The sequence below is a fragment of the Chondrus crispus genome, genomic scaffold (genome assembly GCF_000350225.1).
Source record: "Chondrus crispus Stackhouse genomic scaffold, scaffold_61, whole genome shotgun sequence".
Classification (NCBI taxonomy): Eukaryota; Rhodophyta; class Florideophyceae; order Gigartinales; family Gigartinaceae; genus Chondrus; species Chondrus crispus.
Genome location: NW_005178572.1, coordinates 323112 through 350930, shown reverse-complemented (window position 1 = coordinate 350930; position 27819 = coordinate 323112). Strand labels below are relative to the sequence as shown.

At 53.7% G+C, this 27819-nt stretch overlaps 11 protein-coding genes; 7 read left to right on the top strand and 4 right to left on the bottom strand.

Moving 5' to 3' along the window:
- Positions 1-3627: 3627 nt before the first annotated feature.
- Positions 3628-5149, bottom strand: CHC_T00007094001 (hypothetical protein). XM_005710496.1 is given in 2 exon segments: positions 3628-4144; positions 4145-5149. 1 exon segment carries the CDS (start codon positions 5147-5149, stop codon positions 4145-4147), a length of 1005 nt encoding a protein of 334 aa, XP_005710553.1. The 3' UTR covers positions 3628-4144.
- Positions 5150-5536: 387 nt separating this feature from the next.
- CHC_T00007093001 (hypothetical protein) lies at positions 5537-6300 on the top strand. XM_005710495.1 is given in 2 exon segments: positions 5537-6193; positions 6194-6300. 1 exon segment carries the CDS (start codon positions 5537-5539, stop codon positions 6191-6193), a length of 657 nt encoding a protein of 218 aa, XP_005710552.1. The 3' UTR covers positions 6194-6300.
- Positions 6301-6995: 695 nt separating this feature from the next.
- Positions 6996-7226, top strand: CHC_T00007092001 (hypothetical protein). The gene has a single exon (XM_005710494.1). The coding sequence runs from the start codon at positions 6996-6998 to the stop codon at positions 7224-7226; it is 231 nt and encodes a 76-aa protein (XP_005710551.1).
- CHC_T00010072001 (Oligosaccharyl transferase subunit DAD1, also called Defender against cell death 1) lies at positions 7223-7606 on the bottom strand. Its single transcript, XM_005710493.1, has one exon. The coding sequence runs from the start codon at positions 7604-7606 to the stop codon at positions 7223-7225; it is 384 nt and encodes a 127-aa protein (XP_005710550.1).
- A 398-nt stretch (positions 7607-8004) lies between these two features.
- On the top strand, positions 8005-8700 carry CHC_T00007090001 (hypothetical protein). The gene has a single exon (XM_005710492.1). The coding sequence runs from the start codon at positions 8005-8007 to the stop codon at positions 8698-8700; it is 696 nt and encodes a 231-aa protein (XP_005710549.1).
- Positions 8701-8732: 32 nt separating this feature from the next.
- On the bottom strand, positions 8733-10037 carry CHC_T00008600001 (Malate dehydrogenase). XM_005710491.1 is given in 2 exon segments: positions 8733-9053; positions 9054-10037. The coding sequence occupies 1 exon segment, from the start codon at positions 10035-10037 to the stop codon at positions 9054-9056; it is 984 nt and encodes a 327-aa protein (XP_005710548.1). The 3' UTR covers positions 8733-9053.
- Positions 10038-17904: 7867 nt separating this feature from the next.
- On the bottom strand, positions 17905-18141 carry CHC_T00007089001 (hypothetical protein). The gene has a single exon (XM_005710490.1). The coding sequence runs from the start codon at positions 18139-18141 to the stop codon at positions 17905-17907; it is 237 nt and encodes a 78-aa protein (XP_005710547.1).
- A 16-nt stretch (positions 18142-18157) lies between these two features.
- Positions 18158-20290, top strand: CHC_T00009334001 (Sel1-repeat containing protein). XM_005710489.1 is given in 2 exon segments: positions 18158-19828; positions 19829-20290. 1 exon segment carries the CDS (start codon positions 18158-18160, stop codon positions 19826-19828), a length of 1671 nt encoding a protein of 556 aa, XP_005710546.1. The 3' UTR covers positions 19829-20290.
- Positions 20291-21548: 1258 nt separating this feature from the next.
- Positions 21549-21644, top strand: CHC_T00007088001 (hypothetical protein). Its single transcript, XM_005710488.1, has one exon. It carries the CDS (start codon positions 21549-21551, stop codon positions 21642-21644), a length of 96 nt encoding a protein of 31 aa, XP_005710545.1.
- Positions 21645-22445: 801 nt separating this feature from the next.
- CHC_T00010052001 (DNA polymerase alpha catalytic subunit) lies at positions 22446-26611 on the top strand. XM_005710487.1 is given in 2 exon segments: positions 22446-26561; positions 26562-26611. 1 exon segment carries the CDS (start codon positions 22446-22448, stop codon positions 26559-26561), a length of 4116 nt encoding a protein of 1371 aa, XP_005710544.1. The 3' UTR covers positions 26562-26611.
- A 279-nt stretch (positions 26612-26890) lies between these two features.
- CHC_T00007086001 (hypothetical protein) lies at positions 26891-27055 on the top strand. Its single transcript, XM_005710486.1, has one exon. It carries the CDS (start codon positions 26891-26893, stop codon positions 27053-27055), a length of 165 nt encoding a protein of 54 aa, XP_005710543.1.
- The last annotated feature ends 764 nt before the right edge of the window (positions 27056-27819 follow it).

Sequence of the window (27819 nt, the reverse complement as noted above, 5' to 3'; positions counted from 1 at the left end):
GGAATACTTTCACCTTCTGAAGAGCCATACGGAGGAAGCTCAATTTCAAGAACTTCTGCAGCGCCCTCAGCCGCAGCTTCAGCGCTAGTTAAACATTCGTATTCACTGCAACCACCGCAGCATTCCTCAGTGAACTGAATAGCAACGGCAGGGGGCAATCCTTCTGCGACATCAACGCAGATAGAGGCACAACACTGTTTGGTGAAGGGTGTTGCTCCTTCAATTTCGAAGAACTCCCATTCTGCGCCACAGGTTTGTCTTACAGAAACCTTGAGATTCCTTTCAGACTCTCTTTTTTCTTGACTACGCAAGGGCAGCAGGTTTCTGCTGGATGCAGGAACATAATGTTTGGTTTGAACTAGGTCTTGAAAGGGAGTCTTGCGACGTGATATTGGCCAAAAGGGCCACTCTGTAGTGTTCTGAGCCGATCGTGAAATCGTGAACGTAAGATCACTATCACGCGCAATTATTGCTGAGATCGCTGCGTTGATAGCACTTTGCACTGTTTGATAGTAGAAAGATGTGTCCGGTAGATCCTTTTTAGCCATTTCAAAGGTCTTCTCTGCGTCCGCAACACTTTCCCAGTCGTATGTTATATTCCTTACATCCCCATTTGCCGAAACAACAGTTGCTGGAAGCCGTCCATCAGACGAAAAAGTAGTGATCAAGCCAATCATTTCCGATTGCGTTAGAAGCAAATTCAGCGGCGCCAAGTCTCTGCGTGTACTTGTTCCCAAATTCTGAGAAAGAGCTCCACTTTGTCTGGCGTAGTCGCGTACGAAGACTGTTGGTATCATAAGATCTGACTTCTGATTTCCAGAGCAGCGCATCCCAACATACGTGTACGCAGCCGAGTGTTTTAACAGCTGCATTGCTTTGTTAGATTCCGCGCCCACGTCAATTAGTTTCAGTACCAGAGAGAGAACATTTGCAGTCCAGTTCTGAGCGTTGATCTCAACGAACTCAGTCTTGTCGAATTTTTGTTGAAACTGGAAACAAGCTTCAGACTGATATGGTTCGATTCGCACTTCACTCTCACTCGGAAATTCGAGACGAGAAATATTGATGACTAAAGGGATGTGGCCCATAATGTAGGCTGAAGTGGATGTCCAAAAGTCTGTCGACAAATGGCCAGCGAAATTTGTAGTGGCTAGTTGTGCTTCCGTCATTAAGGGAACTTTAGCGCCCGAAGCGGCAATCGAATCGGTGATTGACGTGCTGGACAAAAGACGACCTTGCTCATCTTGAAGTTGGGAAAGATATTCATCAGGAATACATACATCTCCGAAGGGTGTTCCTACAGGGCCAGTCTCCCATGCCTTCACAGCTAGATTTGCAATGAACTCTGCAAAAAGAGATTTTGCAGTTTCTGCCAGCAGACCACGCCTCATGAAAGTGATTTGCGAATCGAATGCGCTTTTCGATGCAGTTAGAACAGTTGTGCATGCAACGTTAGCTTGCACCAGGCCCATGAACAATATAAAACTTATCCCGAAGTGTTTCAAACATTGAACACCCATGACTTGCTTGAAAGAAACTTAGAAATCTCTGGGGCTGAGTCAGTAGTTCGATTCTAAACGAAATAGGTGTAGTGTCGCACATATAATTACTCTGAAAGGAATCGAATCTAATCCGACGCAGAGTTCTTGAATGTTTATATAACAGTGTCTACTCACGACAGACAACAGACAAATGATTGCTGCGAGAGGAGGGCAATAAAAGATTTAGGGCGTGCATGGTGTTGAGTTGCTCTCCGTGACACTCAGCAAAGATTCAAGAGCTTTGCACAGAGAGAGAAGAATAAAACTGATATACCATCGCCTTAATGCTCTCCTCAGTCAGAACCCCACTCTCAACAGATTGAATCGAGTCGTTGTATTCAGTTAGTGGACTACTGGAGCTACATGTACCAGCTTCTGCACAGAGCCCCAGAGTGGCAACGGAAATTGTAGCGGTGAAGGGCCGAGGCTCCTCTGGTCGTTTTTGTCTTACGCTTTCCATGCCCTCTGTCCTTTCACGGGGATGTCGCAGTATCAACAGAATGAATATGAGGTCCTTTTGGGACAAAAATGTCGAGTTTTTTTTTTTTGATGCCCCCCAAGTTGGGGGATTCTTTCTGACTCGAAAACGCAATGCTTCAACCGGAAAAGAGATGAAAGAAGTCTTCAAAAGGGCGTAGAGCACTTGCATCTCTATGAGTCAAGAGGTTCTGAGAGGCTAGACGCCATGATGTTTCAAGAGCATGGACGGAGAAAAACAACACGCCTATAGGAGCGTTGAGATAGCACCTAGTGCCTTCCTTTTAGAGAAATGTGGGATAAAACTCGTCATGTAGAACTGAAAGAGGGGAAGACTCATATGAGTTACACAAGAGTTCGGAGCTAATGACTTTTGTGGAGAATTTCGTGGTTCAAGCCCATTGAAGGCAAAGAGACTGGACAGAATAGGCATCCTTCCTGACCATGGAAGTGTAAGCTTAAATGTTTGTTATCTTTAGTTTGGGACGAAAGCTCTCTGGAAGCCATTCCGGAATCAGAGATGGCTGGTGCACCGAGGAATATCGAACGGTGCGGAAAGGGCAAATGCAAAAAAAGCAGAGATTCGAGGCTAGTGTGAGTACATGTCCCATGCGTTTCAGTTTGAAGGAAGCAGAAGCAAGATTGACAATGTCCTTGAATCTCAGCTCATGCCTTGTGCTGGAGCAGCATTTCATTTCCACACTCTCCGCAAATTGAAACGCAAGATTAAGTATGACTGTTATTCTAGCATCAGCACTTCTGAGTTCACTTTTTGGGGATTATTGGCTGCGGTCTGCTAATCTTTTTCCTATGAATACCACATGACCACTGTTCGACAAGTTGTATTCCACTCACCCCCGTCAGGATCTCTTGAGTGGGTTATGTCAGGGACCGCTCTGTGTCATCGAGCATAATATCAGCGAGGATCAAAACATGCATGAAAGAATCTGACTCGCAGTTGGAACTTCATTGAACCCTTCGTCATTCAATGTATTCGCAAGCGCTATTTCGAAGTTAATGGGGAGAAGTTATTTGCCGAGACTAAATACGCTAAATAAGTGATGCCGAAAGTAATATAGTATTCAAGTAATTATTTTTTCATCTCTAGCCTCGAAAAAAGTTAGCCCGATGTGAGGGGCAAGCCGTAGACGAACGATTTATTCATCTACGACACGCCGCTGAAAAGCTCTTTACCGCTAGTGTCTAGACAACAAGTGACCGAGAAAGATACCCTCGCCACGATGCTTGACTTCTACGTGGGGAAGGATGATGTTTACTGACAACTGCATGTCCTTTCCGGTTCTTTTTAGAAATGCCTAACATAGAAGATTTTCGAGCGCCATTGAAACTTTTTGTATTGATACCAGCGAAACCAAAAACATCGTTTAAAAATCCAGCTCGCTGGTTAAAATTCATGGGATTCCTACTAGAGTGTTTCAGTGTAATGGAAATGTTGTTCCGATATTCTGCATGATGTTATTGCCGAGGGCAACAAGGTTCAAGAAATGATGTCCAAATTGGGGATCAAAATTAGCAATCCAATTTATATTTATTTTAATCGCTGGACGTCTACCAAGGGTACATGGAGACAATTGAGTGAGGCAAAAAGAAAAAAAAGCCGGAATGCACTCGCAATTTTACCGTATACGAGCAGCGTTGGTCCGGCTTCCAGAACAGGAGACTGCCAAAATATTTGATGTAAACCACAACGATGATACTTCCCTTGCCATACTTTGCACAGATCACCCCCGCCCCACCTACAAGCAGTCCCGACACAAAAACACCCGCGTTTGACTATAAAGGGGTCAACATCGAGCATTTCCCATTCATCTCAGGGACAGTATCGGTTCAATGCATAGCGAGTCATCGCCAGCTACTGCTGTGCGAGCAAATTCGACATCTAAAACTGGCCCGTTGACAATATAAGGGGAGTCAAACTCTGTCAGTTGCCCGGCCTTTTTTCCGGGCACTAAGAGTAGCCTAACCGTCAGCTGCTTTCCTCCCAACCTCGCCGAAAGCGCTGTCACATCTCCCACGATAGCTTTCAAAACCTCGACAGGCGTATCACCAGGCAGCGGAATTGTCTACGATATTCGGAAGGTGTTAGCACGCTACATACTGTATAACTACCTAGAACAAACAATTTCATGATTTCGCAGCGCAGAATAACTTACATCGAGCCCCGTGCCGCATACGGCCGACGTCATCAAGAGAGTACTGAGGCTGAGCTTCTCCCTGCATATGGCCAAACCATTATCTTCTGCCACGGCGAGCATGAGACCGCAGAACCCCGCCTTTGGGAACACGGCCCTATCAATAGCGGTGGCGACACTAGCCGCGGCGGTAAGTGTCCCAGACACCCCGAAAGAGTCTCGGTTCCCTCCCGCGAAGCGTGCGATAGCGGCTGCGGCACTAGTCTCCCAACCGGGCAAGGGGGCGGTAGAAAAGTCGAAGGTCACATCCGGGACGCGCTTGCAAGCTTGTCGCAGTCCGGTGGCGGCGGTTTCGATGCGGGCGGTGAGGCGTTGCAGAGGTTGCTGATGCAGCAGGGTGGCGGCTTGGATACCGAGGGCGACGCGAAAATTAGGGGCGCTGGAGTTGCTAGATGAGGAGAAGGAAGCAGGGAAGAAGGGCCCGTCCGGACGGACGTTAGCCAGGGCGGCGAAGCGAAAATTGGTAATGCCAGAGGGGTGGATGGAGGCGAGACGGCGGATGACATGTGCAGCGAGGGATACGGCGGTCGGGGACGGGACACCATTTGGGAGGGTGGTGGTGAGGGTGAGGGAGACTTTGGAGGTAGCAGCGAGGACGGAAGAGAAAAAGGAAGGGGTGAGGAAGGCGGGAGGTGCGCCGGGGAGAAGGGTTCCGAGGGAAACGAAGTCGATCGGGGAGGTGTCGAGGGCTTTGGCGGAGACGAGAGCAGCGGAGGGGTTGAGAAAGACCGCAGGGGAGGGGAGCGAGATGCGGATGGTTTGGACAGGGATGTCAGAGTCGGTGAGATCTTTGCGGAGGTCGTTGGCGAGGGCACAAGCGGCGGAGACGCGGTCGTGAAAGCGGGTGGGGTGGCAGTCGTGCTCAGTGAGGAAGACGGTTACGGTGCGGACGGTGAGTCCAGGTGGGTCAGGAGACATGGTGACGGCCATGAAGACGGGACGAAGGGGTTAGTTGAGAATTGGACTTGCCTCAAAGTGGGGGATCGCAGAAGAGGGGCGTTTAAGTAGAGCATTGAAGTGGAGCATTGAAGTGGAGCGTTAAAAGAGTAACACTGAAGTGGAGCATCAGAGCCTCAAACACAAATCTCAGGCGATCTCGTGCCGCCAACGTGTCACAAAAAAGTAGATACAGCCAACCACCGACCCGCACGTCACCCGACATTCGTTTTGGATCCCGGATCCAATTGGACTGGGGAAGTCCGGTTCAGGTGGATCAAACGAGATTCCTTCCATCATGCTTGAACGAAACCGTCAACGGAATGCGTGTGTTGACCCATCTCCGCAACGACCCAATCTCGACTCTCTATGTCTCCCGCCTTCGCCGCCCCTCCACCCCTCTTCTACCCTTCCTCGCACCTGCCACGCTCCGTCACCGCACGCCGCTCGAGCCGCATCAGTATGTCGACCCCCGCGCGGCGCGTCCTTGTCGCGATTGGCAACGGGTCGGAGGAGATCGAGACGGCATGCGTGGTCGACACTCTCCGCCGCGCCGGCGCCGACGTGACGCTCGCCTCCGTCGAGCCGTCCGTGTCGGTGACCATGTCGCGAGGCATGGTCTTCCAGGCCGACCACACCGTCTCCTCTCTGTCGCCTCCCTTCGACGCCGTCGCGCTGCCGGGTGGCATGCCGGGCGCACAGCGCCTCGCCGACTCGGCGCACTTGGCCAAGCTCGTCACGCACACGCGTGACAACGGGAAGGTCGTAGGCGCCATCTGTGCCGCCCCGGCCGTGGTGTTGGCGGGACAGGGCGTGCTGGACGGGAAGAATGCGACTTGTTATCCTGCGCCCGCGTTTAGAGACAAGATTCCCAACGTGGCCGAGGGGGACGTCGTCAGGGATGGCCAGTTGATCACGGCTACGGGGCCTGGGACGGCGCTCAAGTGGAGTTTGGAGATTGTCGAGGCACTGTACGACAAGGCTATGGCCGATAAGCTTGCAGGCGAGATGCTGGCGCCGCGTTAGTTGTGAGGTGCGATGGTGTGATCGTCATTAAGGTTGTGGACAGGCTAGACTGCCGTTTGCTTTCGAGCGCTTTAAAAGAGCGCACCATGCGCTGATGTAACTATTCCCATGCTATTCTGTCCTGCACGCACCAAAGTCGGTCCTCATTGCATCCTCATGGAAAGAGGTTGCGAAGTAGCGACACAGAGGCGAGCACTTTGAAGTCTTCATGATCCGCCTGATGTTGATGTTGTTACTGTAAGCTGTATTTATATCAATTTCCTTCACGGCTTCGATCATCGGCGGGACCAAGCGGTCTCTCTCCGACAATGCCCCCGATTGTCTTCGTTCTCCTCTTGCTCCCCTTGCTCCCCTTGCTCCGCATTCTCTACCGTCTCTACTGGCTCCTCACGCATCGTCTACCGCCAGTGCCGCTTATCAGCGACCTCCCCATCCGCGGGCGCATCCTCTGCGTCCTGGGCTCTGGCGGGCACACTGCCGAGCTTCTGTCGCTACTGGGGACGGCGCTCCCGTACTTGAACCCGCCGCCGCAGCCTCTCTACCTCTGCACGCCCTGCGACGGGGCGTCTCTCACGCGCGCGCATGCGTTCCATGACAAGCAGCCGTCGCTGAAGGGGACGCCGTTCTTGCCGGTGCTGGTGCCGCGGCCGCGGCGCGTGGGGCAGGCAGTGCTCTCGTCCGTGTGGACGTGTTTGCGCAGCTTGGCCGCCGTGTGGAAGGTCGTGGGGGAGACCAGGCCGCATGTGGTCGTGAGCAACGGGCCAGCGTTGGGGGGAGTGGCTGCGGCGGTGGTGGGGGCGAGATGGTGCCTGTGGGGGGAGAGGTGCGCTGTGATTTATGTGGAGAGTTTGGCAAGGGTGAACACGCTGAGCTTGACCGGGAAGGTGGTGTACTGGGTGGCGGATCGGTTCGTCGTGCAGTGGGAGCAGCTTCGGGAGAGGTATCCGAGGGCGCTCTGGTATGGGAGGTTGAGTTAGGCGGTGCGCGGTGGAGTTTATTGGATTGGGAAAGCGTACAAGAGGTAAAGAGCTAGCCGAGAAAATTGAGGACGGCCATGTGCAGAATAAAGTTACAAAAGAGCCAGTCGGCGACGGCTCTCTTCTTGGACAAGCCCTGCCAGCGGTTGTTGGGGTCCTTGAGGTTGCGCTCGGAGAGCTGCATGCGCAGCGACACGGTGAGCACGAAGACGCCGACGCAGGAGAGGAAGCCCGCCAGGAAGGAGTTGAACGGGAACGAACCCACGGACATGGCGTAGATCAACTGGATGATGCCCGTGGCAAGGACGTAGCAAAGGAAGGCGTCGATGACTTGCAGGGAGGCGGGAACGTTGAGACGGTAGGCGTGGAAGACGTCGTGGACGATCGAGCCACTGCTCGATTGGGTCTGCGTGTGCAGGGGGGACGGGGACGACATGGTTGTCGTCTTCTTTGGCGTGGCCGGCGATTCTGTGCGTTTCCCCGGGCGTCGGGTTGCTTGAGAAAGGTACGAGCCGTCGGGGATGACCGCGGGACTATTGCCACAACCAGCAACACAAGACAGCGCGCCGAGTCGATCGACGCGCAATCGAAAACCCCCTCTGTAAGTGCACGCTTGTCCTCTCCTGAATGGATGAAAGTAGCCAATGAAAACACCGAATACAACGCCCCAGAATTGGGACTGTAATGCACGAGTGGACCATCGGCAGCAGTCGTGCACCAGCCAATCTCGCCCATCGACATCCCCCCGTACCAATATCCCCCGTACCCTCACCGCCCCGTCTCCCTGCCTCTCCGCTCCCCGCCTCTCCGCTCCCCACCGCGCCCTTGTTCACGATGGCGTCGCGCGTCCCGACCGTAGCCCCCTCGCTCGTCTCGCGCGCACTGAGCAGTGGCGCCGGCGCCGCGGCGGTGCGCACGCGGATGCCGATCGCGGGCGCCCGCGTGGACACCGGCATGTACACGGACACAGGCGGCAGCGGCGCCGACTCGACCGCCCTCTCGGCCTCGCTGGAGGAGGCGTCCGCGAAGGCCGTGGCCGTCTACCGCACGGCGCTGCGCGACGTGCCCGCCATGCGTGTCAACTTCACCATCATCGAGGACAAGGCGTTCTTGTACGCGTGCATCCGCGACTTGTTCGAGCGCCACCACGAGGTCACCGATCCCAAGATCGTCGACATGCTCGTGTTCAAGGGGAGGCAGGAGCTGCGCGAAATTCGCGAGCAGTGGAAGAGTAGGCATCACGTGTATGGGCATATCCATGCGTATATGGACAAGATGATTAGGGAGGAGGCGTCGAGGAGAGCGGCGGAGCAGACCGGCGGCGCTGAAGAGAAGAGGTTGGAGACGCTGAGAGCTTGGAAAACGAGGGGACTAGTGCCGCAGGAGGTGCAATCCTGGGGGCAGTATCTCAGGTGGAAGGAGGAGGAGGACCTCAAGTTCAACGCTTTCGCCGTTGACAATAAGCTCTTCACGCATGATCAATTGGAGAGGAATGCCAAGGCGCAGTCGTCGTCATGTACTATTATGTAGGAGATAGGCGTGTGGATTTTGCTTTTCTCACATTTTGGTAAAAACGACGAGTCTGTTGAATCGCACTGCGGAATGAATTTCCCGTCACCTTGCATTCACCATAATCATGTTCATAGTCGTGTATTTATCAACTTAAGCATGTTGTCACGAAGAAAAATAGGCCACCAGCGCCAGTACAAAGCGGCCCCACACATGTCCACCTGATCAAAAAGTCACTGTCCAACAAACTACATAAACGTCCGCTAGCCGTAACAACTCACCTCGCGCACCGCCTGGTCGCCCAGCTCTTACTACATGCGCAACAATAAACTGTGGTGCTAGAGCCTCGGCTGCAGGCGATGGCGAGCGTGTTCTCATTCGAGCAGCGCAAGCGCTTCCTCCCTCTCCGCGTACAACTCCTCGGCCGTGGCATCGATGTACCTCTTCGAAAATTCGTCAATCTCAATGCCCTTAACAATCTCCACGACGCCGTCACCCATGCATCGCACCGGAAACGAAAAGAAGACGCCCTCCTTAATCCCATACGACCCGTCCGAAGGCACAGCCATGCTGACGATGTGTTCGTCGCCGCACACCCACGAGCGCAAGTGGTTCGCAATGGCTCTGGCCGCGGACAGAGCCGAGGAGAAGCCGCGGGCCTTGATAACGGCGGCGCCCCTTTTCTGAATCGTCGGAATGAAATCTCTGGCGACGATCTCGAAGCCACCCAGCTTGTCAAAAACGGGCACGTTGTCCACCGTGGCGCGCGTGATGTCAGGATACTGCGTTGACGAGTGGTTGCCCCAAATGCAGACGCCGGCGACGCTCTGGACCGGGACGTCAAGGCGTGCGGCGACCTGGGCCATGGTGCGGTTGTGGTCGAGGCGGGTGAGGGCGGAGATGTTTGCGCGCGGGATGTCCGGCGCGAAGGCGGCGAGGACCATGGCGTTGGTGTTTGCAGGGTTGCCAACGACGACGACCTTGACGTGCTTGGAGGCGTGCTCGTTGAGCGCGTGTGCCTGGCGCTCGAAGATGGGCAGGTTCTTCTCGAGAAGGTCCTTGCGCTCCATGCCGGCGCGGCGGGGGAAAGCGCCGACGAGCACGGCGATGTCGGCGTCAGCGAAGGCGACCGACGGGTCTGCCGTTTGCGTGACTGAGTGCAGAAGCGGGAAGGCGCCGTCCAGCAGCTCCATGACGACGCCGGCGAGGGCGGGGAGGGCCGGCGGAATTTCGAGCAGGTGCAGCGTGACCGGTTGTTCTGGACCGAACACGCTGCCTGCCGCGAGCATAGAGAGCAGGCTGTAAGAGATTTGGCCGGCGGCTCCGGTAACGCAGACGGTAATTGGGGAAACTGTCATTGCGGAGGAGGGGATGGTGGGAGGGGGGTAGAGGCTGGAAGGGGGAGTGGGAGAAGCGGGAGCAGCGGGAGCAGCGGGAAGGAAGAGTGAGTAGGGGGAGGAAGGTGTGAGACGAGAAGGGCGTGTATTCCATGTGCTGAGGAGGACGTGAAGCAGTGGGTGGGGAGGGACAGAGGTGGGACATGTCTGCGATGAAAGCGCCGCCTCACAGGGCCAATAAGGGGAGGTGCAGCTCGCGTGGACCACTCGCAGCACAGAGTGCAAACGCGCCAGTGCAAATTTGCCGCTCGTTGGATTACTGCTTCCGCTCTCTACGCACACCATTCGCGCCCTCTCGTTCCTGGCTACCCCGCGCCCTGGCTACCGTCCATCTCACCCTTACGCCGGCGGGGGAGGAGGCGGCGGAGGCGGCGGAGGCGGCGGCGGTAGGTGTGACGGAGGAGGAGGCGGCGGCGGGGGAGGCGGTGGCGGTGAAGAAGGAGGTGGAGGCGGCGGCGGAGGAAGCCCGCCCGGGGGACCCACCGCAGACATCATCCCCCCGTACCCGTGCACCCCGCCACGCCCCTGACCCCGCCCACCATACCCACCAATCCCAACCGGCTGCAGAGGCACGTTGGCCAACCACTTCCTCGTCGCCATTCCCCCGTTCCCCCTCCCCCTTGCTATCCCCCTCCCGCACGCCCTCACATACTCCCTGTACCCTACTTGCACCGTGCGCACCAGCGACACCACCAGCGCCTTTGCGTATCCCAGCGCCGCAACAGTAGGCGCCCGGATCGCAAAGTGCAAGTTTTCCCTCCCCTCGTCCCCGCTGCCCCTCCCCCCCAGCGTCACCTTTGCGCCGCTCTCGCGCTCGACAAAGCGCACGTACTCATCCCCGGGCCCGCGCAACCGCTCGATGACGCCGAAGCCGCGCGCGCCCGCCGGGTCCATGTCGCACCACACGCGCTCCACCTCGCCTCGCCCGCCGCTGCCGCCTCGCTGCGTCATGATCCCCTCCAGCATTCCCAGCGCCTCGGTCACGGCCGCCTCGCTCGTCCCCTTGATTTTGAGAAACAGCTTGCGCTCCGCGTCCGACGCCGCCGCCGGCGCAGATGTCCCCGCCGGGTAGTACCGCCCCTTGGACACGATCACCACCCCCGTCCGCGACTCCACCGCCTTCAGGTTGGCCGACATCATCGCGAAACGGCGCCCCGCGTGATCGTTGATCTCGAACTCCCGCACCGTGCCTTGCCCCGCCCCACCCTCGCTGCCGGATCCCCCGGCCACGCGTGCGGATAGACTGGCCGCAGCCGCGGCCGCGGCCGCGGCCGCGTCGGAAGAGCCAGACGCGCTCGCGTTTGCGTCGCCGGCTGGCGCGTCCCAGCGCCGACGCCGCCCCGCCCGCCGCGCGTCACCTTCACCGTCGGGTGCTGTCATTTGCGAGCCGTGGATCGGAGAAGGGTGAAGATCTTTGCCGCTTGCTTCTCTCGGCCTGTATGGCGGCGGCTGAGAATTGCAGGTTGTCGGTGAAAATGGGTTTTCGACTCACAGTTGCCACCGCGGCGGTTCAAAAGATTAATAATCTCTAGAATTATTTTGTCATATCTTCGGGAAGGCCACCGGGCTCCCCGGATCTGCCTTGCCCACTAAAGCCTCCCTCGCGCCTCTACTTCCGGGCGGTGAACGTCGATCCTAAGTGCTTCGAAGAGTCAACCGTGGCATTGCACTTGGCCGACTGTACCTGGATGGTGCGTATGGAATCGAATGGATGGAATCGAATGAATCCCACGCACATGTTGCAACTACAAGCAAAATGTGTCTTTCACCTTTCACCTTTCACCTTTCCCCCATCACTTTCTCGCCGAGACGCTCGGCTTTCATTCCTTTAAGGACCGCAATCTCAGAGGTATTATTCCTTCACTTCGCCGTGACTTTTGAAAATGTCTACAATGTAATTCAGGGCGCTTTGAAATCTTCAATATCCACACAGACTGCGTTCCCTCCGATTCGTACTACTGCCTGCAATGCTGCTTTAAACGAAATTACACGCAGGCACTAAGACTGATTGTCAAGTTAATAGGCGTTTCCTTCCATCCAACTCAACATTACATTGGGAGTAGCCGAAAGTTCTGTTGTTCTGTTTCGCGGCTATCGATAGGGACTGGTGGATCTGTCTACCAAAGTTATTCTGTCCGGACAAAATATTATTTCAACTGACACCCGGAAATCAGTCATCATCACCCTTCAATCCTACACGTGCCGTACTGCTCTTCGCGATCAATGAGCAGTTCGCTCCATTTTGCCTTGGAACTTTCTTCCATGCCATTCATTGTCCAGTTTGGCGTCATGGAGTCATCCACTCATTGATAACAACAAATCCCTCCCCAGATTATTCGACGAGGCACCCGATCCACATTGATTGATCAGATTATTAGTGAGGACCCAAGAGAGTCCTTGCACGTGCACACAAGGATAACTAAAGGTGTCTGCTCCTTCCCGGGGACAAAAAGGTGAAGGTGCAGGAGAAGTATCAATATGCCATCCCTTCGTTCATCTGATACAGTTGTATCACCAACCTAGAACCGGGAAATCAATCACTTTCATCAGGTGCCATAGCGGTTAGTACTGTATTAACATGAGAATGGCATTTCAAGGTGTTTATTAAACAAACAAACAGTCCGTCTTCGGAGGGCTTCAAACAGAAAAAGCGTTACTGTTCGTAACTTGACCTGCTTGAAGGCATATAAAATATTTATCATGCACGAATGCTTCTCGCACCTAACGGATTAGTCATCGCAAACAAAGACTCCGCACAATATTTCACAATTGGCAGTATTGTACAGGCTGCCCCTATTACATCGCTTCTTCTAAATGTAACCATACTTACGAAACTGTAAACTCTCCTCGACGAGTGAGTCACGTCTGGGGAAGCGAAAGGGTAAAAGGGTGCACATGGTTTCTATCAATCAGTCTCTACAACATGGGAAACCTCAAGCGTGCCGAGCTCTGATTCACAAGGCTATAATCTTCAGATTACATGAAGGAAATAATGAGTTCGGAGTAGAGCGACCGTGCTTGGTAAGTTTGAGGTTCTAATCAACTGCGTTTGAGGAATCCTCACTCTGCAATAAGTTACAAGCCCTCACGGAAATGGAAAAGCACTGAAGAAACCTCCGCACCCACTTGCGGAGAAGTCCCTTTCTTTTTTCCGTTTATACTTTCAGTTCTGTTCATATCCTCCTGTAAGACTGCTGCCGGTGTTGCATCAAAAAGTTATATCAAACGCATTTTATGAAGGAAAGCTGAGCGTTTTGGACTTCGAAACGAACTGGGCGACGTATATTGCTTTCCTCTTGTTGCGTTTGTCATCTCCATGGATTTTACAGAAGCATGTTGTGCGACAGGATTTAACGCTGCAGAAAACATCAACACGGGACTATGTAAAGTTTTCGAAGGGCTGGTCGTCCGGAACATTATTCCTTTGAACTTGGGGGCAGCGTCTGACTTTATTCCTGTTTGAATAAAAGCTTAAAAGCTAAGCTACGAGGTTCAGTGCTTCAAGGGACGAGCACGACGAGGGCCAAAGGTTTTCATAACCCATCTCCACCCTCAATAATGTTTTGCATCCTCTTGACAAGATACAGTATTAGTGCGTTTTAAAACACGCAAGATCATCCACCGTATGTGGATCGCAACCTTTTTGGCGTACACATTTCTTTCCTCAATATTATTATTTGCATTTTATGGCTCAGGCAACCGCCCCTATGGCGCGAATGGGACAAGCACATTCTGTTCACTCTTGCGCGTCGTGCGTTCAGCCTTCAATAAGTATCTTCCATGCATGAACACGAGATAGTGCCAGTGCACAGTGCAACCAACCACATTGTAACAGGCGGGGGCGGACGCCCTCTCCAGGTCATGATGAATCACGATTTAGAGAACAAAGAAACGCAGTGAGGCACGCGCACCATTTCGGACAGAACCCTCGATATTACATACTGTATGGCGCACTTGACGCAAATCAATAGCAACCTTGTCTTCCACTGAAGTTCACATACATGCGATTGACGGCAATCAGCGTCAAGCATGCCTTCTAGAGTACATACAGCAAGGAGGTAAGTAGCAATGGAGTGCAGCGCAGTTCTCTTCGAGAATTCAAAGCACTCCAGTCGCGAAGCGCGCGGTGTGCAATATGTTTGATGAATTGTCGGACATCTTCACACTAGAGGACTCTTTCTAAAGAACCACCGTTTCGCAGCCCTTCACGGTCATGCGCATGGGCAGAATGCATGGTTGCGGTGGGAGCGAAAATCTCAGCGGCCGTGTACGAGCACGCTTCTTCGCACAATTGCAAGTGCTTCGAGAGATGAATGGGTAACGACAGGGTGATACGGGACAGGCAGTTGAGTTGTTGGGTCGGAACGGATTGGAGGAAGGGATACTCATACTCACACTGTCACAGAAAATGTAAACGCTTTATACCGTGTGTGATACAACCGCGGAATGGCCGACAGATGTGAAGCCAAGGCGAATGGCTGTGTGCAGAGCTTCTCACTTCGCGGATGGCATGGGTACCCTTCGAAGGGTACGGAGAGGGGGGTCTGCACGCCGATGGGGTATCGGCGCGCCGAGATGAAGGCAAGGGTGAGGAGCAGGAGATACTGTAAATGGTCCGTTTGAGGATAGGAGAAACGGCCAGTTCCAGGAAGAGAGAAGCTACTGGACACTTCTCTGAGTGCTGAATAAGACAGTGTGGAATATTTCATTTACAGAAGGCGCTGAAAAATATCAGAAATAGACGACGCGGAACGCATTCGAGAGCGCAATAAGACATAAAGTTTCTTTTTATGCGTCCCATGCACTATCGACCGTGACACGTGTGCTGTCCGGCTGAGGACTCACTGGAGACAAAAGCTTGTCGAGGGCAAATGGTCAACTACCTGCAACGTACCGTATGGCATGTGATGGATGGCGGCTGCCAGTCCACGCAGCGACATGCGAGTTGGTGGAAGCAAGCAGCGGGGCGGGTGAGTTTGGAGAGGCAGTTGGATGCAAGTGTGAAAATTGTTCGCGTCAAAGCAACCAACGAGCGCCTGAGGAATAAATCCATGGCCGGTGAATGGAGAGCTCTTCTGAGCGGAGGTGCTGCGCTCGCGCCGCGAACAAATCATCTAAACGCTTGCGCGCACCCACAAGACGCGACCAAGCGCGCTCAACAACGGACGCTTCCCCGCGCTGGGTGGACACGCCAACGATCCTTCCCGTACGGTATATGAAGCAGGTGTAAATGCCCGCTGCAGCCGAAGAGGCGACTATAAATAAACCCGCTGGCGTCGCAAGGCCTTGGAACAAAACTGATATCCACTACACACTCTTACACACTCTTAATCTCTATCCTACCCACCCCCATCTCCCCCGTCGAGCCTCTACTGAGCGCAGAGCTCGAAGATGTACTCGTCGACTCGCGCTGCGGCAAGCCACTCGCTTGCCGTCCTCCGTGGATGCGTGTCAACGCCGCTGCCCTTTCCCCGCGCCCGCCAAGCCCACTCACAGCCCAGCGCGGCCGCGGCGGCGCGCTACGGGCACACATGCACGTGCACATGCGACGCGCCCGCCTCACTGGCGAGATCCTCTCCCGCCGGCGGCGGGGGGGCCGATAAAGTTAGGAACCGCGCCGGTGGAACGCCCGCTGAAGGGCGCGCCTTGCACCGCTCACTAATCGTGACACCTTGCACGAGGTCTCCTCCTCCATCGTTGCCACGCCGTATTTTGCGCCAAGAACAACGTGCCGCCCCGCCCCGCCCCCGGCATATGACTCAGTCAACGCGCGTACAGACAGACATCCTGCGCTCACTGGAACTGGAATCGTTTCCAATGCGCCATCACATGCGCCCCCCTCTCGTGACACGCTCCTACCTCGTCCCCCGCCTTTGATGCGAGACGCCCACCTTCGCCCTCTCAGATTGCTGTCCTTACTACTGCTGATGTGGCTAGCAATGCCCACGCTTAGTTGCTCCCTTCCTTCGTAGACGGCTTCTAGCTGCTGTGTGTTGCATGTAATCGGCCCAGCTGAGCGGTGCGCGTTCCACCGGGCCCAAACGCACGCCACTGCATGGCACTAACGCGCGTGGCTGCGCTGTCCTGGCGTGTTCAACAGTGATCGCGTCGGAAGAGGACCAAAATTGTACAGGCGAGATTAGGGTTGCGATACATTGTTGTTTTTTCCAGCTCAGAGCCCATTGCTCTTCCACATTCTCTGCCCAAACGTATTGCCGCGTAACTGCCTGCGTGCGAAAACTGTTACGGAGCACTGCCATTTGGCCTCATGGATTCTTTCGGAAGGCTGCCGTAGAGTTCTACGTTGGGGGCGTGTGCCGTTGCTGAACAAGAAGGTAGCGGGTCAACAATGCATTCTAAACCATTCCTTTTGCTCCGACGGGAGTAGGGTCCATTGTGCAGCCTTCCCTTCTCACAGAAGAAGTCGCAAAATGTGCCTTGCTGAATTGAATCTCTACTCATGGTTACATGAGCATTGCTAACAAACCTCTGCATGCGATGCCCTGCCGCGAGAGTGTAGCTTAGTGTCTTTTGAACCAGTATGCGGTGTTCGAACGAGTGGAGGAGTGAAGTTGAGCACGAATGAATCAACAGCACATGTCACTGCAACAAGCCTGCCCTCGACCGGCAGAGTTTCGAGGGAATGGCTTTCCACAGCAGTGCCTATCTAAACAGAGTTCTGATCCAAGTCTACTGTAGCTACGCCTTTTCACATGCCCAAAGTTCTCACAATCTCACCACCGGAACTTTGTTTATTCTTCTCTTCTCGAGAGAAATATACTGTACCGTACTGTATACAGTATTGATACCCACACACGGCGGTCGAAATCTCCAACTCTACCCTTGAAGGGTAGTCGTCGTTTCAATATTTTGTCCGAGCTCGGCAATGCGGAATTACACAGCCGCCGGAAAATCTCCCTCTACCAAGGGTAGTTCGTAGACTTTGATAGGGAATCGGCTTTCAAATACATATGAATAAGGTTCCAACTCGGAGCGGTGGTTGAGTGAATCATAAGTATTGTTTCCTTGAAGCGCATAGGTCTAGGCTGTATTTGCAGGCTGTCATGAGAAATGCTATACGCCAATGGCGACAGGACAGCATCTGCCTGCTGCATGAAGACTCATGCAAAAGGTACGCACACGCGCCAAGAGCTTGGGATTCCAACGTCGAAATGCTTTCATGATATTAATATCGCCCGGCTCTTTTGTGCTGAGCTGTGTGAGCGTGGAATCGTCTTCTCCTATTGCCCCCAACAACAGCAGCTGATTTATGATCTCTTTGCCATGTTGCTCGTGCGGCACAAAAAAGGCGTATGCATGCATTATGAAAGGAATTTGAGCAAGTATTTGCGAGATTCTGAGATGTGTTTTGTGACCTTGCCAATTTTAGTGACCACCGCAAAAAAAAAAAGAAGAAAAAAAAAAAAAAAACTGCGTGTCTGTTAACTCTGCCCGTTTTACAGCATGTGTTCAGGGTGCAACAGTGCCACAAGAGGCGCGCCTTAGCATTTATAATCCCGCCCATTGTACCTTTCCGACGTTGTAAGTACAAGGGCTTGAAGAATCTATCGTTCAGTTGAGCTATACTTGTATTATATTATTATCCTATTTGTTGACTTCTCCTTCCGCCCTCGCAAGACCCATTGAGAAAACAATGCTGGGGAGGCGACGTATACGTCCACAAAGAAAAGGACACCAGCACCGCATATAGCTAGTGTCATTCTGATTAAAAACGGAAAGAATACCTTTAAAAATCCAACTTTGATATCCTTGCATGCAAGAATATAGGATGCATTAAACATTGAACGAAGAGGGGATTATCTTAAGATCAAAGCCGTCTGAAGGGTAGAAAACCCGTCTCTGATACAGTTCTTCTCAACTTTTTCGGGCGTTGATCCATACGTTTCGAAGCTCGCAGAGGATTTTGTTTACTTTCACCGTTATCAAACCGTTCGCGACCGCCTCTTCTGTTACGGGCCTTCTTTGTTCCTCTTCGCGCACTGCGTCCTATCACGCGTTTTGAAGTAGAAACTTCTGGTTCTGGACGGCAGATCCCATCTTCCATTCTTCACAGTGCACTCATGGCGGCAGCAGTCGGCTCATCTTCTACGGACGTACATACTCTTCACTACAGGGAAAAGGAACTTTCTCGGATGCAAAGTTTGGAAGATGCCTCTCAAGATGGTGATCCGCGCGCAATGTGTCAATTGGCGGGCCTTCTCATGGATGGGACAGACAACATAGACTCTGACCCACAAAGAGCTATTGAGTTGTACGAAAAGGCCATCAAGCAAGGATCTCTTGAAGCTCAATACAGCCTTGCTTGTGTACTGGAGGAAGGGCTTCCTGGCGTAAATCGAGATATTCCCCGTGCGGTCGGGCTGTACGAAAACGGCATTAAGGCCGAGGACATGCATGCCATGCACGGGCTCGCCCTTCTGCTCGAAGACGGAGATGACGGGATAGAAGCTGACCCACAACGGGCCGTACAACTACTTGAGGCTGCACATGACCGAGGTCACCCAGACGCTGTGTTCACCTTAGCTGCAATTTTGAAACGAGGGGCGGATAGAGTCGAAAAAGACATGAATAAGGTCATCGCAATCCTCGAAAGCGCAGCTCAAGCAGGAAGTTCAGCAGCTATGAATGAACTAGGCACAATCTACGAAATCGGAGACGAAGATGAAGAAATCGAGCCTGATCCGCCGCGAGCTGTTGAAATGTACGAGCGTGCGGTGGACGCCGGTAATTCCACAGCCATGTGCAACCTTGGTCGCCTGTTGCGAGATGGAGCTCCTGGAGTCCCAATGGACACCGTCGCAGCAGTGTCGCTCTATGAAACGGCAATAGGACGTGGGGAAAATGAAGCGCTTGGTACGCTGGCCACGATGATGCAGGACGGGGTCGGTGATCTGCCAGCAAATCCCGTGAGAGCTGTCGAGTTGTACGAACAAGCTATTGCGCGTGGTGTGAACGAATCTTTACATGATTTGGCGTGTCTATTAGAAGAAGGGCGGGACGACGAGTTGCCAGCGGACGCGCCACGCGCTGTAAAACTGTACGAACGTTCGATTCAGATGGGAGATACGTACTCTGTGTATCGATTAGCCATCTTATACCTCAAAGGAGCGCCAGGTGTGCCCAAGAATCATGAGCGTGCCGCAGACCTGTTCGAAGAAGCAATCGTGGCCCAACATGGAGCAGCTATGTATGACTATGGATGCCTTTTGGAACAGGGAACGGATGTCATTAAGGCAGATATGAGCAAAGCTATAGATTTGTACAGGCAAGCTGCGGAGCAAAGGCACCCGAGCTCGTTATTGAGATGGGCACGCATTAAGCTAATGGGGGAACATGGAGTCGAAGCGGATCGTGAAGAGGCGCTTGAGTTGTACAATTTTGCCGTGGAGATGAATTCAACAGATGCGATGTGCAAACTAGGAGACTTATTCCTATCCGGTGAGGGTGGAGTAGAAAAGGACCCGGGGCAGGCGCACCTGCTGTTCGAGCAAGCGATTGAGCTTGGTGATATTGACGCATACAACCGGCTGGGTATGCTTTTGGAGAAAGGCGTGGCGGGTGTGCCTGCTGACGCTCCACGGGCGTGCTGGCTTTACGAACAAGCAGTGGACATGGGCAATGAAGAGGCTCTGTATCTTCTCGCCGAGCTCCTCGAAAAGGGGGCAGAGGGAGTTGAAAAGGATCCTACGAGGGCGCAACAGCTGCGGGAGGATGCGGAGATGAGAGCATAGTAATTTTTTTTGCCACCTGCGAGAGACACGAATAAACAATGAGGATTTGCAGCTTCTCTGTAGATTGTTGTCGTGGTTGAAGTGGGGCGAGAGTTTTTGTGGTGATGAAGGTCAAACTTGTGGCTGTTGTTGCTTGGAATACACAGAAAAACAATGAGATCGAGTTGCATCAGACATGTACTGTTATCGCAGCCGCGTCTCCCATGTTGGAGGGGGCTACAAGATGCTGGTGGAATCCCTACTCTACGAAGTCGTGAATGAGCACGCTGTGCTCCGGGCGACGCAGTCGTCCCGTCTCTCTCTCTGTGTACTTCGATGCTCTCCTTCGCTTAGCTACCTACAGTCTGCTTGCTTATGTAGTGTCACCGCGTTGCTCGCTACCCGCTAGTGTTGCTCACATCTCTAACCGTTACTGACAGTACTTGCTTGCTGAACTAAAAGCTAACGGTCGCTTAATGCTAAGGCGCTGAGTGTAGCTCCTGCCCGATGCTTCAAAGTCTCTGACTTCGTCCCTCTTCTGCTTTGCATTGCTTTGCGGTACCGTGCCCGTGCGTTATCCGTGTCCGTGGCAATCGATGCTCGCGGAAATCTATGCATTGTGTCCGACGTGTAATCGGTGGCATTCACACTTGTCACAACTGTATGTAAGTATGACAGTATGGGATGAATCAGTGCACGTGTTCGAAGAGAGGGTTGGTCTCACAGACGGCGTTTTGTAGGCGTTTGGGTGATTGGAGAAAGGGGAGGGCGTGCTGTACGCTGTACAGTGTACAGCGACCTTGTACTTGATATCATTGATGCATCAATAGAGAGTTTACGCAGTGGGGGACTGGTTCAAGGCTTGAACCAGTCCACTGCGCAAACTCTCTATTATACTTTACGCAGTGGACTGGTAACTCTCTATTATACTTGAACTTCAAGGAGAGTTGAGGTGCAACATTGGGCAACAATGCACCATAGCCTCCACCAGCACTGGCGCCAGCCTCCACCAGCACTGGCGCCAGCCTCCACCAGCACTGGCGCCAGCCTCCCACCCTAAACCCAGGACAACAATTATTTAATCGGATAATTTATGGCACTAAATTCATCACCCTTGTACTTGTACGACCTTGCACAACGTCAACATATCAGATTTGAATTCCTTGACAAGCCCAACAAGTCAACCTACAAGTAGTCAAGGGTCAACTGCAGTAGAGTATGTACCCTTCGAAGGGTACAGCACTTCTCAAACATATGATCGAATTGAGATCTGTAGAGTGCTTCAATGCGTACCTTCAGAACACGATTCTGCAAACGCCTTGGGGGCGATGTGTCCTTCACACTGGGACGAGGTCAGCAGCAGCGCAAAACTCAGTTGCGGTGCTGGGAGTGCTGTGCTGTAACCTCGTTATCCTATCTGCATACTGTACGGCAAATACAAAATACAAGCACAGAATAAGCATGTCTACAGCGCATTTTGCACCTTCATCGCAGGGCCCCAGGTGTCAGGTCAACTTTCAAGTCACGAGAGACGTCTCCTTCTCAAGAATACGTCTGAACTCTTCAATTGCGCACTGTTTTTAAGCTCACCGGACTGGAGTATTAATCCGACGACAGGATTCGCCAAGTGATGGTGACAGAGGTGTCACTTTCAGGCGGTTGTGGATGGGCGACGTCGCCCAGATGTTTGTAAAGGCGTTGGAGGGAGGGGGGGTTGGACAGGAGCGAGTGCTTGGGGGGGATGTCGAAGCATTTGCAGTCGATGTTGAGATATTGGAGTTGGAGGGAGGGGGAGAGAAGTCAAGCACTGTGTACAAGTCGGAAGATGGGGGAGTAATTAGCAACGAGTGTTTAGGAATGGCTTGGAGCAACTACTTTTGAAGGATAGCAGTTGCATAACATGCCAGCTGATCTCATTTCTAATTACAGTTGGGTGTTGGCGCCAAAACGAGGCTGAGAGTGAGCCAGTACAACATTTTGCCGCGAAAACGGATGCATCCGTAACCGAAACCGAAACCGAAACCGGTACCCACCCCCTCTCCCCGTTTCCGCCCCCCGCTAAACAATCCCATCAACAATAGCCTCCATCGTCCCATTCCCTTTCCCCCACCCTCGCCTCACCCCTTCCTCCCTCACCATTCACCCCTCCATCCCCACGCCCTCGTCCTCCACTACTATGCGTCGCAGCACGCGCACCCAGGCCTCCGCCAAGGCTTCCGCGCTGGCCGACCTTGCCGCGCGCAAGGCTTCGGGCGTGTCGCGTGTTGCCGACTACCAGCTGCACGAGGAGGCCGACGTGTACGAGTGCGTCGACGAGCAGACGTACGCTGCCATCGCCGCCCGCAAGCGCAAAGAGGCCCGCGACTTCATCGACGCTGACATTGATCCGGACCTCGACGATGACGACCGCGCGGCCTACGGCATGGAGCGCGAGTTTGAGCTCGAGGACGAGCTCTCCGTCGTTAAAGCCGGCCTGCGCGAGGGCCGGAAGAGGAAGAGAAATCCCGCCGGCCCAGTCCGCCACAAGAAGCAGCCCGCCCAGAGAGTGTCCTCCGCCTTCTTCACCGCGTTTCAGTCTGCGCCCCCCGCCGCCCAGCGCGAGGGGGACGAGCAGGCGAACAACGTCCTGGACTTGGATATGCTCGATGCCGACTTCGACTCCCATATGAAGCAGTCGCGCGCCGCCCGGAGGAAGAAGAAGACCGCAGTCCAGCGCGCTATCGGCGACATGTTGTTTGACACGCCTGCTGAACCGGCCCCACATCCCATTCTGCAAGCGGACTCTCCTCGGGACGACTATGCTGCTCCGCCCCCGTCGCTCACCAAGCCTGCCGTAGAGCCTGTCATACAGGTAGAGCCCAACCCGGTCCAGACGGCTTACCTCGAGGACTCACTCGACGCTGACATGCTCGTCGCTGCTGCCGACGCGGCCGTCAAACAGCGCATGGCCGCCCCGAAGCCCCCCGTTGCGCCTAAACGCGTGCCAGCCGCCACTTTCGCAGAGAGGTCTGCGGCTCGCATTGCGTCGGCTGTTGCGCCCGCTCCTGTTGCGCCGAACGCCCCGCTCGCGCGGGGACCAGACGGCGAGGTCATCATGTTCTGGACGGATGCCCATGAGATGCGTGTCAACGGCGGCCAGCACCTGTACATGTTTGGGAAGGTACCTGTCGGGACCCTGGACAGTGGCGTCTACGCGAGCGTCTGCGTCCAAGTGCAGGGTATGGAACGGAAGCTGTATGTGCTCCCGAGGATGCACAAAGTGGATGCGCGCGGTCGACCTACGAAGGAGCCGGTCAAGATTGTCCCGGATGTGCATGCAGAGATTAGCGCCATATTGCTCGGGAAGAGCTCAGGCGATGGCAAAGGGTTTGCAGCGAGGCGGTCTGGATCCAATCTGCCGTCCACTATCATGGCGAAAAAGGTCATGCGATCATGTCCGTTCGGCGATACGCACGCTCCGCGAGAAGCTACAGAGTATCTCAAAGTCAAGATTCCATTTTCAAATACGAGCAACTTGTTCCCTGAGTCGTCTGGGAAGACATTTAGCCGCGTGTATGGAACGAAGACGTCCGCTTCGGAGGACCTATGCATGAAAAGAAGACTGCGAGGCCCTGGTTGGGTTCGTCTCACCAACGCCACTCCAATGCAGTCCAAGGTATCGCATGCCAAGTGCTCGTTGACTATACCTTCGCCGATGGACGTGACTGTTGCCAACGACATGTCAGACAAGGATCCGCCTCCAGTTTCAGCGCTGTGCCTTAATGCCAAGACAACGCTCAACCCGAAGACTGGAGCTCATGAAATAGTCATGCTCGCTGGCGTATTTGTAAGGGGAGTCCCGCTTAGTGGCCCTCTGCCGGAAAACGCTCTTGAGCCTGACGGCCCGACCGGAACTCGGGACTTTATTCTTGTACGGGCTCCTGACGGCCAGAGTGTTCCATTTGGCTTTTCGGACCGGGCAAGATCAGTGTTGGCGCGCGGTGGTGGAGTGGAAGTCGCCCCGAACGAATCAGTCTTATTGAACAGTTTCTTGTCAAAGCTACTCCGCCTAGACCCGGATGTCCTTTTGGGTCATGACCTCATGGGCTTTGGTTTAGACGTTTTAATTGCCCGCATGAATGTCAGGCGGTCAAGAGAATGGAGTCGCCTTGGCCGTCTTGTGCAACGCCGTGACCTCAGCCATGTTGTCAAAAACAACAGCAGTTCGTCGTGGTTCAAGTCCGAGGCCGTCGCGGGAAGGCTTGTGGTGGACACTTACTCGTACGCAAAGGAGCTTCTCACTCGAGAGAAGGACTACTCATTGTCAGCGCTGTCTCGGAATGTCCTGGGTGGGCACTTATTGGGCGGGACATCCGGGCATCTTCCCCCTACCACTGACGTTTCCAAGGTTCCGGCGGCTTTCGACTCTACAGACTCTCTTTGCAACCTTGTTTTCGAGTGCTCTCTGGAAGCCCGAACAGCTGGCCGGTTGGCTGCACATCTGTCTGTTCTTCCACTCAGTCGCCAGCTCACATGCATCAGTGGAAACCTTTGGTCGCACACACTGCGAGGAGCACGCGCCGAGAGGATCGAATATTTATTGTGCCATGAATTCAAGCTCATCGGGGCGAAGAATACAGGAACATCCGGAAAGGCCGGGGACATAGGGTCGAAACTGCTCCTCCCAGACAAGCTCACTAAAGCCGAAAGAGTAAGGCTTGGCAAGCAGTTCGAAGAAGAGCAGAATGCCAATGCTCCTAGGCCACCGCCAGGTGGAGCAGAGGCTGAAATTGACGGCGCCGAGGGTGCAACCCCAAAGGCGAGTGCGAAGTCGGCAAAGAGCAAAAGTGCTCGACGGAAGCCCCAATACTCCGGAGGTCTTGTGCTCGAGCCGAAAAAAGGGTTCTATGACCGCTACACACTGCAGCTGGATTTCAACTCTCTGTATCCTTCCATTATCCAAGAGTTCAACATCTGTTTTACGACTCTAGACTTGGCAAAACACAAGGAGAAGTCGGCATCCGAATTAGAAGCGCCCTTTGCGCAAGGATCCCCGGACGAAGGGGTGAGTGGTGCTGATGGGTCGGCAATGATGAACCTCCCAAACAAAAGTCTCTTGGAGGGTGTGCTTCCTCGAGTTCTACGGCGGCTCGTAGAGCAACGACGCCAAGTGAAGAAGCTTTTGAAGGAAGAACGCCTCAAAGCTGGAAAGGAAACGCTTCGAGCTCAGCAGCTTGATATTCGGCAGTTGGCGATAAAGTTGACAGCCAACTCACTCTATGGATGCCTTGGTTTCGAGGGCAGTCGATTTTTCGCTCGCCCACTGGCAGAAATGGTTACATGCCAAGGTCGTGACACTCTGCAGAAAACTGTCGACCTCGCTCGGGATTCTTTCAACGCTCAAGTCATCTACGGTGACACAGATTCTCTTTTCGTATATACAGGCCTTGATGACATCAACCGAGTGAGGAAGCTAGGAACAGAGCTGAAGCGAGAAGTCAACAAGAAGTATCGCACTTTGGAGATTGAAATCGATGCTATCTACAAGAAAATGCTGCTTTTGAAGAAGAAAAAGTACGCAGCCCTAAAAGTTGTCGATCCCAACAACCCGGACAAGGTCGTGCGAGAAGTCAAGGGTTTGGACTTGGTCCGACACGATTGGTGCGATCTTTCCCACGACGCCTCGGAACACTTCCTGCAGCAGATATTCCAAATTCAGGCAGCCGACATCGATGACGCAGTTGGGAATATCGTTACCTTCCTTGGTGAGCTCGCCAAGAGGGTGAACAACAACGAAATATCTCTCTCCAAATATGTCATCACGAGATGTTTGACGAAGCGCCCTCAGGACTACCCGGAAGGTGGAGGGTTGCCACATGTCACTGTAGCAATTCGCTTGATCAATGAGCACAAGAAGCGCATCAAGCCGGGGGACTATATCAAATATGTCGTTTGTCTTAATGCCGCTGATGGCGAGCAGTCATCGAGTGGGAGCAAGTCAGTTGCGCAACGAGCTTATCATCCGGACGAAGTCATCGCATCCGAGGGCAAGCTCGTTATCGACCTGAAGTACTATCTTGAGAACCAGGTTCTTCCTCCCATTATGCGACTATGTGACCCCATCGAGAGTATCGAGGCCAGCCGTATTGCAGTCTCTCTTGGCCTGGACGGGCGGCGTTATGAGCGAAAGACCTATGACATGGACAGTGGGAATTACCTTGCCCTTGGTCCACAATCAGCTGCTGAGAAGTTCCAGGATGTTGACCCGCTAATGGCATGTTGCGTAAACTGCGGTGCGCAGAGTGAGTTCCAGGGCGTTTTGTTCAAGTCCTCCGGGAAGGCGATCCAGACAGCGGGCTTGGACTGCTGCAAGTGCAACCGGCGATTCTCCTCAGCGACGCTCGCCAACATCATAACCCTTGCTCTACGCACTTGGACCAGCAAGTACTACACTTCCGCACTACAACTGAACGGGGACGACGGTAGTCGTAAGCGCGAAACGCGCAACATCGCACTTGGCGGCAACGGGGCCCTGGCTAGACGCAAGTTCGATGAAGCGTGGTTGTACAAGCAGCTGCGATATTTGCGGTTCCTTGTGGACGTCCCCGGTCGGTGGGCTCTTATACCGGGGCATGAGGAGATGAAAATCCCTGTGAATCGAGCAGACTTATCGATGTACGAGGAATTGCTGGAACGAGTAGATAGAACGTTCGATGCGAACGCGTACCGGTTTGTCGACCTGGCTTTGTTCCTTGCGCCGTTGGGCATCTCCTGATTGCATAGTGCATGACGGGAGGTTGTAAAGTGTTCCTGTTTTGTTTTCAGTGTTATTCTTGCCCTTTTGCTCGGAGGAAGGTGTGCGCAGTCTTTCAGTAGGGCTGGACACTTTGTAAGTCACGTGGGCTTTGTGAGGCATCTCGAGACGTTTCCAATGTCATTTTCTCAGCGTCTTGTTCAAAGCTACGAAGGTTGACCGTTATCCAGAGAGCTCATGTGAGGCATGGTGGGTTTCCCTCGTACTGGGACAAATAAATAGGATCAAACTTCGGACAACCATGGGAACGGGCTACCTTCCCGAGAAGCGAAGGTACATAAGTGAGTAAAATGCGGACTGTGCTTTACAAGTTAACTATACAAAAATCTAACCAACCGACCCTCTACCGAGATGTCTCATCCTTGCCCGCAAACTTGTTCTCAAACTTAGCCCTTCGCCCCAGCTTCTTGCTAAGCTTGCTAGGCTTACCAGTATACGATTCATGCGTGAGATAATCCTCCTCCAAGATTTTGGTCGTGATCTGCAAGCCGGGCTTCGGCAGCTGCCATGCAGTGGACACCATGTAGCTGGAGCCGTCGGTAAGGACGAGGCGGGTCAGATGGAGCATAGGGTGGATGCCAGGTCGCGGCATGCTGTGAGAAGGAAGGCGGGTTAGCGATCGTGTGTGCGTCATGGAGAAGGGGGTGCAAGGGTGTTCGCTCAGGGGAAAGAAGATAATAAAAATACGTTGTATTCACTCATTCTGGTTCGGAGAGATTCCTACAGCGTTTTTGTTTCATCATTGCGAGGGCCGGGCGGAGGGGATGGGTACTTACCTGTTGGTTAACGACGATCGGATCGGCGAGATACGATCCGTACGAAGTCGAAAAAGAGGCGGATCGCCGCGGTAGAAGGAGGCCTTGGGCTCCCCGACGCTCCCGACCGCTGCCGGGAGCAACTACTGTAGCTATATAAGCGGTCGGAGCAGACATGTCGCATCGGGGATCAACGGGACATTTTGCGCTTCCCCGGTTTTCGTAATGGCAATTAAAAATGGGCCAGACGAATTTGGCAACGGACAATCTAATTCGTTTCTCGACCTGCAAGAGTACGAGGGACATTTGTACACGTGGCAACCATTGCTGAGCAAAAACCGTCCGGCACGTATACTGTACAGTATTGTGCAATTACAGTACTCTGGGATCGACGCCCCACTCCCAGACAGCGAAGGTACAATTTCACGAGCCGGATCTACCCTTTAAGGGTAGCTAGGACTGGG

What these genes read in the sequence shown, in the direction of transcription:
- CHC_T00007094001 (XM_005710496.1), bottom strand. Translation starts at nt 5,149, where the DNA reads ATGTCTCCTGACCCACCTGGACTCACCGTCCGCACCGTAACCGTCTTC.
- CHC_T00007093001 (XM_005710495.1), top strand. Translation starts at nt 5,537, where the DNA reads ATGTCTCCCGCCTTCGCCGCCCCTCCACCCCTCTTCTACCCTTCCTCG.
- CHC_T00007092001 (XM_005710494.1), top strand. Translation starts at nt 6,996, where the DNA reads ATGGTGCCTGTGGGGGGAGAGGTGCGCTGTGATTTATGTGGAGAGTTT.
- CHC_T00010072001 (XM_005710493.1), bottom strand. Translation starts at nt 7,606, where the DNA reads ATGTCGTCCCCGTCCCCCCTGCACACGCAGACCCAATCGAGCAGTGGC.
- CHC_T00007090001 (XM_005710492.1), top strand. Translation starts at nt 8,005, where the DNA reads ATGGCGTCGCGCGTCCCGACCGTAGCCCCCTCGCTCGTCTCGCGCGCA.
- CHC_T00008600001 (XM_005710491.1), bottom strand. Translation starts at nt 10,037, where the DNA reads ATGACAGTTTCCCCAATTACCGTCTGCGTTACCGGAGCCGCCGGCCAA.
- CHC_T00007089001 (XM_005710490.1), bottom strand. Translation starts at nt 18,141, where the DNA reads ATGGAAGATGGGATCTGCCGTCCAGAACCAGAAGTTTCTACTTCAAAA.
- CHC_T00009334001 (XM_005710489.1), top strand. Translation starts at nt 18,158, where the DNA reads ATGGCGGCAGCAGTCGGCTCATCTTCTACGGACGTACATACTCTTCAC.
- CHC_T00007088001 (XM_005710488.1), top strand. Translation starts at nt 21,549, where the DNA reads ATGTCGAAGCATTTGCAGTCGATGTTGAGATATTGGAGTTGGAGGGAG.
- CHC_T00010052001 (XM_005710487.1), top strand. Translation starts at nt 22,446, where the DNA reads ATGCTCGATGCCGACTTCGACTCCCATATGAAGCAGTCGCGCGCCGCC.
- CHC_T00007086001 (XM_005710486.1), top strand. Translation starts at nt 26,891, where the DNA reads ATGCGGACTGTGCTTTACAAGTTAACTATACAAAAATCTAACCAACCG.